Genomic DNA, 13,730 nt, shown 5'->3' with positions numbered 1-13,730 from the left:
GTTTCATGAAATGAAACTGAAATTCTTAGCTCTTAGGATCTGACAGTGGCTTTTTCTTTAACTCCTTGAAATACATGTATTATTTCCTTGGATTTTTTTTTTAATATTTATTTATTTGGCAGCGTCGTGTCTTAGTTGCAGCATGCGGGATCTTCATTGTGGCACACAGTCTCAGTAGTTGTGGTGTGTGGGCTCTCTAGTTGTGGCATGCAGGCTCAGTAGTTGCAGCACTCAGTCTCAGTAGTTACAGCACGTGGGCTTTCTTGTTGTGGTGTGTGGGCTCTAGAGCACGTGGACTCAGTTGCTCCACAGCATGTGGAATCTTCGTTCCCCGACCAGGGATCAAACCTGTGTCCCCTGCATTGGAAGGAGGATTCTTAACCACTAGACCACCAGGGAAGTCCCTCCTTGGATCTTGATTCTGAAGAAAGAGTAGGAAAACCCTATTAATTGCCCTGAGGTTCTGTTTTTCCCAGGATGGTAGATAATCACTCAGGTTTTACTTACTTTGTATACTTCAGCTTCTTTCAAGGCCACCTCAAATACCACTGGCCCCCTGGGTACCCCAGGTCACTAGTGATTAAACGGCACTGGCCATGTCATCTACTTCTCTGCGGTCAAGAAGCTCGGTCATCACTGCCCAGAACTGAACTTTAAAAATAAAAAAAAGTCCACCATAGCTGTAATGACTCCCACTCTCCCATCATTGTTTCCCTAAAAATTTCTAAATGTCCACAGAGGCACAAATGTTCATGTCATTTTAGATACTGCAAGAGGCACTGCAGGTGCAGAGTGACTGGCTCGGGGCTGATGACAGCTGAGGGCTTGGAGCGCTGGCCACGTGCTCCTCAGACTGCCAGGGGAGGGCTGGGGCCATCATGGGAGAATAGCCCTGTCCCATTTCTCTCCTTTGACAGTATCATTTTCTTAAGGGGAAAAAAAAAAGGAGTTTACATTTTTCCACAACCAAAAGACAACTGTTATTCCAGTGAATGTTCCCACCTTTTTTAAGTACTCTGAGGTCACATTACTTAAAGTACCTCCTAGTATATAAGAATTCATTTTCTCAGACAGTAGCCCCCTTGAACATTGCTGATAACTTATAGAGCCACAGTTAGATAAGTTTGGCCAATCTTCTGTGACACACATAAGATGATGTGCATTGTATAATGAATCACATATAGTACCTTTGCATTCTGTCCCATGCTATATTTGCAAATATACAAGCGTCACTTTAAAAGGGAGGCAACACATTGAAATGGGAGTCTGGAAATTATTTATTTGAAGTCATGGTTTTGACACCGACTTAAGGTTCCCCTTTGGCTTCATTTCTTCCCTTTCACAGTGTTCTGCTGTACAGATCCAACTTAACTATCAGCACTCCGGTACGTAAAACTCACAGGTGAGCCCTGAGGCTCTTCTATCCTGTTTCATATAAAAACGAACTATTTCAGAATGAGGAAAGAATCAAAACTGCTAAATGATCTAAGGAGTTTCAGTGCCTTCTGGTTTCCTAAATGACAGCAGGTGACGTTCGAGGTCTAAATCTTGAGGCCCAGCCCAAGGCCTGCCTTCTCCAGCCAACCTTCCCCAAATGAGCCAGCCTTCATCTAGGACTTCCATTTTGCAGTTCATGTAGTAATTCAACAAATATTTATGATCCCTACCTAAGTATCAGGAACTAAAATGCTGAACAAGAGGATATCTTTGCACTCATGGAGTATACATTCCACTGAGGAAGACAGACAACAAGTAAACAGATCAACCAATTACATGTTACAATAGGTACTAAGAGAAAGCTAAACAAGCTGCTAAAATGGAAAATAACATAAAGGGAATTCCTGGCGGTCCAGTGGTTAGGACTCCGCGGTACCACTGCCAGGCCCGCGTTCGATCCCTGGTCAGGGAGCTAAAATCCCACAAGCCTTGTAGCGCAGCCAAAAACAAAAAGTAGGAATAAAAAAAGTAATAATAACATGAAGGCAAACCCGAGGAGATGACATTTAAGCTGGTTAGTGAAGCCTCTTCAGCATGTAAAGCAAGGTTCCATCCCGTTGTTTTGGCAGGGTTCAAGGTAAGATAAGATGTGTCTGTGCGTGTCCGTGTATGTGTATGTACAGTTTAGCCGAAGCCAAGCTGTAGTTTTTAAATTATTTTACCTTCCTCCCTTTAGAGCCTAACTTTAGTTTCTTAATTTTGTATTTGACATCTCATTTTGCTCCCTATAGAATCTAAACCAGAAATATTGCATTTTTTGTTTTTAGCCCTTTCTCTGGCACTTAGAAGGTTTTTTTTTCTTTTTGTCTCAGAATTCTCATGTATTCAGTGGAGGTAGTGGTATGCATTTGTAAAGTATATAGATAATTATCCTTAGATATGAGACATTATATAAGGATAACACTTAATATTATTACAATCTTGTAGCCTCCATCCTTTCTGTAAGTCTTGTGGGTGTAAAATGTGTGTCAAATATCACTTCTAATTCCTTCTTTTCTAAGTATATTCATTTTAGGACAATATCTTTCATCATCATTCTTCTTGTTTAATGAGTGATACAGTCATTGTACAATTTGGGTGTCTCGGTTTTCAATTGAGACAAGCCTTTCCCATGTATTCTTTTTCTCTCCCCTTAGAAATGTAGAAGCTTAAGGAGCTCTACCTAGATTAAAAATAGTAATAATAAAAGAGCAAACATTTACTCAGTGCTTAATGTGTTCCAGGCATCATTTACATGTATCATCTCATCCAGTCCTCACAAGAGCCCAGTGAACCATTACTATTCTACAGATGGGGAAACCGAGATCAGAGAGGTTAAGTAATGTGTACAAGGTCACACAGCTAATTAATAGGAAAGCAGAAATTTGAACCTAGAACGGATGCCCTTAAACCACTTAATCTTAATTTATCTATTTTATGCATCATATAAAATATCCATCTTTCTATTTCCTGATCAGAATTTATTGCTATGGAAAAACAGGGACTTAGTAAAGAAATGAAATGTTGAATACTTTTAGCAAATTATTTTAAAATATTGTCATGTTTACCTGTAAGCATTTGGAAAGGATTTTTATCTTGCATATTTTTCAAGGCATGACATCCCAGAGACTTAGGTTTTTACCTAACAGTGTTATCTAAGAAACAAGTTTCTTGTTTTGTTTCTGATTTGGGATGGATAGATTTTGAAAATGGTTAAAATGGTCATTTACAAGCATTCGTGGTTTAAGCTATGCTGCCAAGACATATCAAAAGAGTACTTAACTGTAAATTCCTGTCATTTGGTCAGTCCAAGTGTGTTTGGCCTCAACACAAGCCACTAATTCAAATCAGTTCCATCAGAACCCTCCAATTATATGTCTAAAAGTAAAATAAAACTTGGATGCTATGATTGTAAGTTGAAAGATTGCTGAACTAATACAAACATTTCATATAGCTATTGGGTAGAGCTACAACATTTAGCTAACATAATTAAGAATATATAGAACACAGTTGGTTAAATTGCTTAGTAGAAACTCCAAAGTTGTGCATTTCTGTAGAAAATGTTGCATTTCTGTTGAAAAAGCTGCCCTAACCTCCCTGGTCTTTATTCACTTGATCCTTTTAGCCTTAAAAGTAGACATGTCAAAATATGATCAGATAATGTATAATAGAGTGAACATCTGGTTCTTCTCTTCGCCTAGTAATTTTCTCAGATTCTAGTGATAAATGATAATCAGTGCTTAGAAAAGTGAATTAGTGTTCATGTGAAGTCTGGGTGTGCTATAATCATTCTAATCGTTCATATAATAACTTATATAATTTTCTTTTTATTGGAATAATTGGAAACTGAGATTTCACAGTTTGTGATAAAAACCCATTCAGGAGTTTTGTTTCATTTGTGATTTTTTTTTCTCACTTTGTAGCGATGTTCTGTGTTCTTTCCCTTCTCAGCGTTCGCTTCACTGTGGTCAGTGACCCTCCAGAGGATGAGCAGGATCTGGAGTGTGAGGACATCGGCATTGCTAACGTTGACCTCGCCGACATGTTTCGGGAAGGGAGAGACATCATCGAGCAAAGTATTGATGGTATGGGTGGAAGTATTGCTCAATCTGTACAACCAGCAATTGCTGAAATCCAAATTCTTTATTAAAACCTTCTTTTTGCTGGCTGCAAGGACGTTGAGTCACACACTAGTTGAATCCTTTGCGACTCAAGCTGATGTTTTGTTGAGGCTGGAATTTCTCCCTACATCCCCCCCTTACCCTCCTTCTCTGCCTTCCTTTGAATCAACAGAAATTTAAAAATAATTAATTGTGTTTCTCAAGGAATTATTCATTTTGTTAGTATTGGGGGGGCATTGTGGGGCACAAAAATGTGGCCATTGGATTTTTTTTTTTTTTTTGCGTTACGCGGGCCTCTCACTGTTGTGGCCTCTCCCGTTGCGGAGCACAGGCTCCGGACGCACAGGCTCAGCGGCCATGGCTCACGGGCCCAGCTGCTCCGCGGCACGTGGGATCTTCCCAGACTGGGGCACGAACCCGTGTCCCCTGCATCGGCAGGCAGACTCTCAACCACTGCGCCACCAGGGAAGCCCCATTGGATTTTTTTAAATGTTGTTTCTAGAAGCCTCATGCTGTCAACCCTTATTTCAGCTAAGGCATGTTATTCTGAGTGATCATTACAGTGTGTTCTGCAAGGCTTCTCTTTACTTCAATGTTACAGTCCGGTGATATAGTCACTGCAAATAACTGAGCAGTTTTGGTCACTTGCTTCTCATCAGGATTCAGGGAGGAGTTAGGGATTCCTGACAAAAAGTGCTCTTGTAGATTTTCACCTCACCAGGTGTGAGTCCCAACAATGCCTAATTTCTACCCCTTATCCTTATATAACACATTTAGAACATGCAGAAGGCACTGTACTTTATGAAATCAAGACTTTTAAAAATAATAATCAGGGATGGCCTGGGCTGTACAATAAATGAAGAAACGAGGCTGAGTCCTAATCTCATTTCTTAAGTCAGCAGAGCCATCCATCACTGGAAGAATGTACACGGTTTGTTTACTCATTTATTCATGCATTAAATGAGCACTTAACTGAGCACCTCTTAAGTGCCAGGCACTCTGCTTACACCGTAGTTCAGCTGTGGTTCACATGTCAAGCTGCTTGTCCTGGATGTGTGTCAAGTGCTCAAAAGTCAGGATCAAGCCAAATAATTAACCAAATTAGACCAAGTAACCAAATTAGAAACCTATTCTGGGAAATTTTATAAACTATACATATCACACACATATCACAACTTTGGCAGGCACAGAAGAAAAAGATGAGAGGATTAAAATATGAACCTAAATCCTATTAAAAACACCCAGAACCAAGAGAGTCTGACAGAAATGTTCAAAATTATCTGTGCTTTAGATTCTTTATCTTTTCTACAGTCAGTGCTGTTTCAAAAGCCATCTTCTCATTCTGCAAGACCACAAATGATCATATTGGTCTGATAGAGACAGCTATTGTGGCCTTGTTCTGGGAAAGAGTCAGAAAATTAAACGCTGGTAAGGTTAGGTTTTTAATGCGTTGCTCTGTGCCAGACATAGAAGTGAGGCGTTCCAAAGAAGAGGTGAGGGCTCGGCAGTGCGCTGGGGACCATTTGTGCCCCTGCAATCTACCTACCTGCTCATTTCTCCACCTAAGTCTTTGTATACTAAGTTTTATTTGAAGGTTTCCTTACAAATTTTCTTGGAGTTAAACACACACACATATTAAAAGTTCAAGGAAAACCACGAGGAAAATACATAGGAAACTATATAGACTCATAAGTGCTGTCAAGACTTACAAAGTCCAAAATTCTGGCCTTGGGTCACTAGTAGGTTATCGCTGTTCACAGAGAGTTGGGGTCTGAATCAGCATCCCATTTGGCCCCCACCACTGAGCTCAGAGAATTATCAAACAGTCTGCCTTTGATACACCACTAAAGCTGTGCCTCCTTCCCAGAAAAGCCCACAGACGCTCAGAATTTTACATCTACTTTCTTGCAACATCAGTTCATAGACCCTCAAAGCCAATCCATAGACCTTAAGATTCTGGGTCTGCCATTTTAACTTTTTCTAATTTCACATATAATCTATTTTAAATGGAATGTTTTCCTTAGAAAGATAAATAACCATTCCAGGGGACTTCCCTGGCGGTCCAGTGGTTAAGACTTCACCTTCTAATGCAGGGGGTGCAGGTTCAATCCCTGGTCGGGGAGCTAAAATCCCACATGCCTCGTGGCCAAAAAACCAAAACAAAACAGAAGCAATATTGTAACAAATTCAATAAAGACTTTAAAAATGGTCCACATCAAAAAAAAATCTTTAAAAATATATAAATAATGATCATGTAATTTCTTTACAGTAAGTTGCCATTCTGATATTTGTTAACACAGTATGTTAGAACAAATTCTTCATTGTCATATCTTGATCCCTTTTAGACTCTTATTTCCTACTAAGAAATTCTGATTCTGTGGGAATCATTATCCTATAGCCTTTCCACTGGGTAAACTTCAGGATTAGATCATTAGTTTTAACTCTACAAGCAATATGTGTACATACATACAGTACATCTGAAATGTGTATACACACTCATACACACATGACAAGCTTTGATTTTTAGATTTCTGAGATACCAGTGAACTTTGGACCTCTGTAGAGCTGTTTTCATCTTTTCAACTACTGTTTCAGCTAGGCTCTCTGAAGAAAAATCTGTTGAATGATATTAACACTTTTCTGCTATCTTCTCCCTAGTTTTGGATGCCCGAGCAGATGGTGGAGGTATTGGCAAGCTCAGGGTAACTGTCGAAGCAGTCCATGCCCTACGGTCTGTCTACGAGCAATACAGAGATGACTTGGAGGCTTGAAAGAAACTGCTCCAGAGGCATCTCCTACTCCTGAGTAAATGCTCACATGAAAGCACTTAGATGAGATTTTCGTAATTACTCTGCTGTATGTAATCTATAATTCATGAGAAGCTGGGAGGGAGGAGGCCTGGGTTTGAAGTGTTCAAGTTTTGTATACTTTTTCCATTTGTTTATTTTTCTATTCCCTCCTTCCCATGACTGCCACCCCCTCAGGACTTAAGTTCTCCACAGTGGGCAACACCTTCTCAATAATTTATACCTACATGATAACATGAGAAAGTCTATTTGCATTTTCAACATTTTCTTATGAAGAACTGAAATGCAATTCCCATTTTTATTTTTAATAAGCAAAAAGCATAAACCTTAGAAAACCTATGAAAAAGAAATACTTTTACGTTATCCCTAATTGTCCCACTAAATGGAATGTGTATGATTAGCCTCATTAAGAGTTTTGCACTGTGAAGATTTTATTAGAAGCAATATTATGAAAATTACTTGGATTAATGTGTTAATCTTCCTCTTTAAAATGCTAATATCCATTTTATGCACATTAAAGCTCAGTATGCATTTTCTTTGATGCATGCCATTTCTATCAATTACATATAAAGAATGAGACTTGGCACCAACTTATTAAATTACTGCAAGTTTTTTGTTTTTCTTTCTTAAAAATTACAGTTCTTCTTATTTGTATTGTTTTCATGTATTTGTAATGGTAATATGGGATCCAGGAATGTGTGTATGTAAAGAAGAGACAGATACATGAAATTTACACTTTGAAAACTTAGCTTATGACATAGAAAGAAAATATTAAAAATATGCCTCAAATTCTGATATGCTTAGTTAGACCTGAAAGGAGTATCTTTTTATCATTTTTTAAATTTACATCAAGCTTGTACAATGCGAGGGTGTATCTGGATAACCAGATCATCGAAAAGCAGCTCAGAAAGTTAATTTTCTAGCTTTTACTCAATCTCACTGAAGGATTTAATTGATATTTTTAATGGAGCTGTGAATCAATGCTGCAAAGGAATTGTCTCTAGAGGTCTAGGATATAATGCATTTCATTTTTTAATTTACTTTTTTATTTGTCATTTTCTTCAAAGGATTTTTATAGGCTGTGGGTTTTCACTGTTTGCAAACAGGCTATGTTCCTTCTTAAGCATATGTAAAGTATTCAGGGAGATAAGTAATTTATTAAAATCTACCTAATTTGCCGTGATATATTAAATCTCTGCTTCAGTGATCACAGACCATTTCATTTAGAGAATTAGGCATTCCCTCTTTGTGTGATTAAAGCTCTGGAAAATGAGTTCTTTGCTCCTATTTGTGAACATTCAAAGCCTGCTAATGGCAAGAAGATGGAATAGATTATGAGACAATTCATTACAGTTCAACAGAAAAAAAAAAAGCAGCTATAATGCAAAAATGCAAGTATGAGTATCTGCATATAGTTTGAACCATCTGTGCTCTAATGGCTTCAATAATGACTCTCGTCTTTAGGAGGCTTTGAAATGACATCCGTACAATATTAATTTGTTGATGTACATTGTGGAACCAGTAGAGTATGATCTGACCACAGAAATCTATAAATTCTGTCTCTACCATTGGGCCTCCCTGTCTGGGGCCTGCCATCTCCAAGAAGAATCTTGCTCTCATCAAACTCTGCAAATCTTCATAACAACTCATTCCTCTGGAACCTTCTAGAGACCACAAACATCTGCAGGCTAAACCTCTCCAATCCTAATAAACAGCCACATGTTTGTTGTCACTTCAGCTGGCTCTGAGCTCATCTTTTTGGCCTCTCTTTCTAGCTTTCTTTGGCTTTAAGCAGTTACAGTGTCATTAAGGCCCGTAATATTCCCTGCAGTAATTTAAAACAGCCGGATTATACCCTGGGATTAACTGAGTGGTTTTTGAGACATTTATTGTGGTATTCTCCCAGGAGGTTTGTATTATTGTTTTAAAACATTACATCCCAAACTAAATACCCTTTCAGCAGGGAGAAGACCAGATTGTGCTGACTTCTTATGATCTTTAAGTGGAAAGGGGAAGTTTTTATTATAAATCTTCTGAGATCTACTCAACTGTATAGCATGTATACCTCAGCTAACGTTAGAGAATTAGCCACGTTTCTGTCACTTTCATGTGTACCGTAACAGATTATTTAAGATTCCTTTTCTAGTTTTAGAATACTCGGCCTCAAACTACATGAATTTTCACAAAGCTCATTTTCGTAAGTAGTTGAATAGCTGCTGACACGTTTTGAAGTGGATAAGTGGCCTTGGATGCTTCAAATGGTTTTCATAATCTGCCCGAGAATAGTTTTTTGTTTTGTCTCGTGTTGACCAGAGTTCGCTGAAAAGTTCCCCACCTTTTAGGATCAAGAGCAATGGTTTTCTCTTGGTGAGCTAAGCCTGATCCATTAAGTACGGCTTGGCGCTGGGCAGGGGGCCTGGCCAGACAAGTACACCAGTTTAAGGTAAGGCTTGTATGAACTTACAGCTCTTGGTGTAAACGTACACAGTACACTCAGCACTTTTGGGGGCTGAAATGCTTTTAGTTTGGAAATATAAATAGAGATGTGATGTGGTATGTGGGAGAGTGTATTTTACATGTTTTTTTGCCTACTGTAGTAGAAATGTCAAATTCCTAGCCACTGTCATGAGAAGCAGTTGACAAAAATAAGTTTTATGGTTTACAGTGTGGTTTACGTAGAGAACATTTCTCTTCACTCTCAGTTTCAACATGTTTTCTAAATTATCATGGTTTATTGCCGTTTAACTTAAATTAGTTTTTTTTAAGAATAAATAGAGAATATATTTAATCAAATAAAGAACAGCCACGTTGAAATTCTGCTGTTCCTGCCATTCAGTCGTTACCACAAAACACAAATAATTTCTGTGTATTACGAAGTGTGGGCTGAGAGCGTTCATGTGATTGGGGAGGTTCTGCGTGCACCCATGCTCCCACAACAAAACATAAGTTGTTTTAGTAATCTGACATCAAGAGCTGTGACAATGAAAACCACTTCTTACACATGTTCTAACAAGAATCCGATTAACATTCCGGTGGATATGGAAAATAACTTTTTTTTAGTCAAACTGGCACTATTGCTGAATTTAGAATGATTTCCTTATGCTCTAGATAGCAAAATGTGAATCACGTCTGTGAACAAATACGAGAATAAAATGTCATTTTTGGGGTAGTACAAAACAACCAAGGGAGAGCTTTGGGGATATAAAATTATTGAGTGATTGACAATACCAGGGTGATCATTCATCCCCAACTATGAGAGTACATTTTAATAAGTCACTCATGCCTGAAGGCCTCTGACTACCTTAACAAAGAAAAACTAAATCCATGATTTATTATAGTTTGGGCAACATGCCTAATTAGATCCATGAATGGGAGCAAATGCAGCTTTACATCCCCTTTGTTCAGAACAAAAACAACCTGCCGGTCAACCAGAAAGCTAAGAAGTATCAAAGCTATGGAAACAAGTGTTTTAAAAACTGAAAATACAGAATTAGAAAACATCTCCTCATCCTAATCTCTTTTATCTTGCAAGATAGAATCTTCACTTCCATTTCAAAATAAGGTACCACCAGTGGACTGCACCTTACAGTCTGACCTGCTGGGAAATTGGGCCCGTGTTCCTGATGCCATTACACCTTTTGTTCTTGCCCTTTCGTTTTCCATATACCTTTAGGCTTTTCCTCTGCTTTTTGCCCTCTCTCACTCTTTATTGAGATTCACCTTTCTCAGCCCCGTAACAGCATCACCTCTCTGTTCATTGAACATCATCAGTTTTCTTTTTAAATCAAATGTACATCTTGATCTTTATATTTCTGTCATCTATTCTCTTCACACCTATATTCAGCTGCAACATCTCCTCCCACCTGTCTATCCCCCTGCTCATTTTTAGTTATTAGTAAAGCACATTTTTTCCTTCTTTTCTTGGTGCTATAACCACTTCTTTAGATACCAGCATCTATGACAATTTCCCAAATTTGGAAGGTCATCTGTGACCTTCCCAAAATGTTCCTTTGTGTTAAGACTTCTCTTAATTTAACATGACAGGGGCACTCTTAGTCAGCCATCATGAAACTAAGGAAACAAACAGCAAGCTAATTTTTGTGTCTTTGCTTCTTTTGTACCTTTTTACAGTGAAGTAACAGAGGCTGAAACTCAGAAAGCTCTCAGCGATCACTGGTAAGGAGCTGAAGCATAAGCGGTTTCTAAGAAATTTTAAGGAAATGTATCATTTTAAAATCAAGCTGTATTTTCTGTAAATGTGTTTTGTCGCAGTTTACATGGCCTCATTAACAATAGGAAAAATAAGAGAAATTTTGGAAGAAGACTTAAGAGACTACAATACAACCTAGAGTTTGGGAAGACTTTTCTAACCAAAAGAGGGAAGACAAGCTATGAAACAAGACATAGATGTATTAAATATGTAAACATTAAGGTAGGGTGACAGTTTTAATATCCGACAAAATCGAATCCAAGGTGGAAAACAAGGGACAAAGAAAGATTTTATACTCGTAAAGGGAGCAAGTGGTCAAAGATGTAGTGAACTTGAGTAAATGTATCTCACAGTATTGCCTCAAAATTCATGAAGCAACAACTGACAGAACTATAGTGACTACATGTTTTTTAATATAATTCTCAGAGAGAGAGATCAAAAGATAAGAAAAAGTCTAGAAGATTTGCTTCGTATGATCACTAAACTCAAATGGATATAGAACGCGTGCAGGACATTCAAAGAAAAATTAACCGTGTACGCAGCCACAAAGGAAGTCTCAATTTCCAAAGAATCAAAACCTTATAATTTGTTTCTCTGAGCAAAATGCAGTGAAATTAGAAATCAGTAGTAAAAGGCTAGCTAAAAAATAATTTTATCTAAAACTTAAAAATATGTGTTATCGGACTTCCCTGGTGGCGCAGTGGATGAGAGTCCACCTGCCGATGCAGGGGACACCGGTTCGTGCCCCGGTCCGGGAAGATCCCACATGCCGCAGAGCGGCTGGGCCCGTGAGCCATGGCCGCTGAGCCTGCACGTCCGGCGCCTGTGCTCTGCAACGGGAGAGGCCACGACAGTGAGAGGCCCGCGTGCTGCAAAAAAAAAAAAAAAAAATGTGTTATCGTTGTTTGGGGTTCTAATAGGACAAGGGATAACCCACTCTTACATCATAACCAGAAGACAGAAAATCCTACAAACTTCACTTTATGTGTAAGTGGGGAACATAATTAAACATCAGCTCAGAAGCCCACTCCAGAGGGTGAGAAAGGCAAGGGTTAAGCATAAGAGAGGAGCCTGTGACAAGATTTTAGTGGTGGCAGAACACAGATAATATATCACCTAAGTTTCTCCCAGGAGACGGTCCACCCTGAGTGAGGAAATGCTGAGGATGGGTCTGTGACCTGGTGGATCAGAGTACTGGCTACTGGGGAAGTGAATGGAAGGGGCTTGGAAATGCAGAGGACCAGAGGTAGCAGCCTTGGAAAGACACCTCTTCTGGAAGAGAAGGAGGCACTTTGGAAGGGGGAAGTCTCCCTTGGAGGCATAGCAGTAAAATAAAGAAGGAACCAGCTGAAACCGTGGGCCCCAGGGAAAGAAGATAGTATCATTAAATGGTGTCAATATTAATAGAAGGTCATTTATTTTAAAAACTGCACTTCACTGTAACAACAGAAGAGGACAGTCTTGAGCTAAGAAATCTTATAAGCCACCCAAACCCCTCCCCCACCCATATGATTATCTGCCCTGGCTGGTCCAGGAAAATCCAAAACAACTTTTAATTAAAAATAGAATCCTGCATCCATATTCCATAAGAGAACAAAAATGAGAAAACTTTTCAGCAGGATGGAGCTCTACGCCAGTAACTGTAAATTTGATAGTTTGGATCACCCTTCTTGTTAAGAACAACTTGGAAAGCTCATTTTACTTAGGCTGTAAGAAATTATAGGAACAAGGGGACTTCCCTGGTGGCACAGTGAATAAGACTCTGCACTGCCCATGCCAAGGGCCCCGGTCAAATCCCTGGTCAGGGAACTAGATCCCACATGCATGCCACAACTAAGAGTTCACATGCCACAACTAAAGAGCCCACCTGCTGCAACTAAGACCCGGTGCAACCAAATAAATACATAAATAAACAAATAAATAGAATTACAGGAACAAAATCTGGGAAGGTGAGCCAGTCAGGAAGGCTGATTTTCTCCTAGATGCAACTGCAATCTAAAAGCATGGGTAAGAGGCTAAGAAGCTGAATAGAGCTTCCAACAGACTCACAGGGCTTTGAAGAATAAAAATTGTAATTTAGGGTCCACTGAGGACTAGGAGCCCCAGTAAATCCCCCAGGCTCAAATTATTTCTACGTTTTTTATGTATAGTGCTTGATACACTTATAAAATTAACTAGGCACGTAAGGAGACAAGACCACATGACCGAAGACTAAGACTAAGCAGACAAGTGAAACACCCATAAGTAATTCAGATAATGGAATCATCATCCAGGAACTTCATCTATGAACTAAGAATTCATTAGGTCAGTATTCAACAGCAAATCAGACACGATTGAAGAGAGGAAACTGTAAAAAAAAAAAAATCAAGAAAATATCAATTTGGATGCATGGGAAGAAAAATGGAAAATACTGAAGAAAAACAGAGGGGCAGTTCATAGACTTGGGATTGTGTGGAAAGTTATACAGGCATACCTTGGAGATACTTGCAAGTTTGATTCCAGACCACCACAATAAAGTGAATATCGCAATAAAGTGAGTCACAAATTTTTTGATTTCCCAGTGCATATAAAAGTTATGTTTATGGCATACTGTAGTCTATTTAGTGTGCAATAGCA

The 13,730-nt window shown here is 38.9% G+C and overlaps 1 protein-coding gene across 1 annotated transcript in view; it reads left to right on the top strand.

Annotated features, from left to right (window-relative positions):
- The window catches only part of RPGRIP1L (RPGRIP1 like), a 100,792-nt gene extending 88,741 nt beyond the window's left edge, over window positions 1-12,051 (top strand). Inside the window, exons 24-25 of the mRNA XM_022555176.2 lie at window positions 3,928-4,061; window positions 6,756-12,051. Coding sequence (XP_022410884.2) covers window positions 3,928-4,061; window positions 6,756-6,868 — 247 coding nt within the window. The 3' untranslated portion in view covers window positions 6,869-12,051. The remainder of the gene's footprint in view (window positions 1-3,927; window positions 4,062-6,755) is intronic.
- The last annotated feature ends 1,679 nt before the right edge of the window (window positions 12,052-13,730 follow it).

This window comes from Delphinapterus leucas, chromosome 20 (genome assembly GCF_059928025.1).
Source record: "Delphinapterus leucas isolate spDelLeu-1000000601 "Yukka" chromosome 20, BTC_Dleu_Yukka2, whole genome shotgun sequence".
In the NCBI taxonomy this organism is placed as follows: Eukaryota; Metazoa; Chordata; class Mammalia; order Artiodactyla; family Monodontidae; genus Delphinapterus; species Delphinapterus leucas.
Note: the sequence above shows the minus strand (reverse complement) of the source record. Positions and strands in the feature narration are given on the sequence as shown.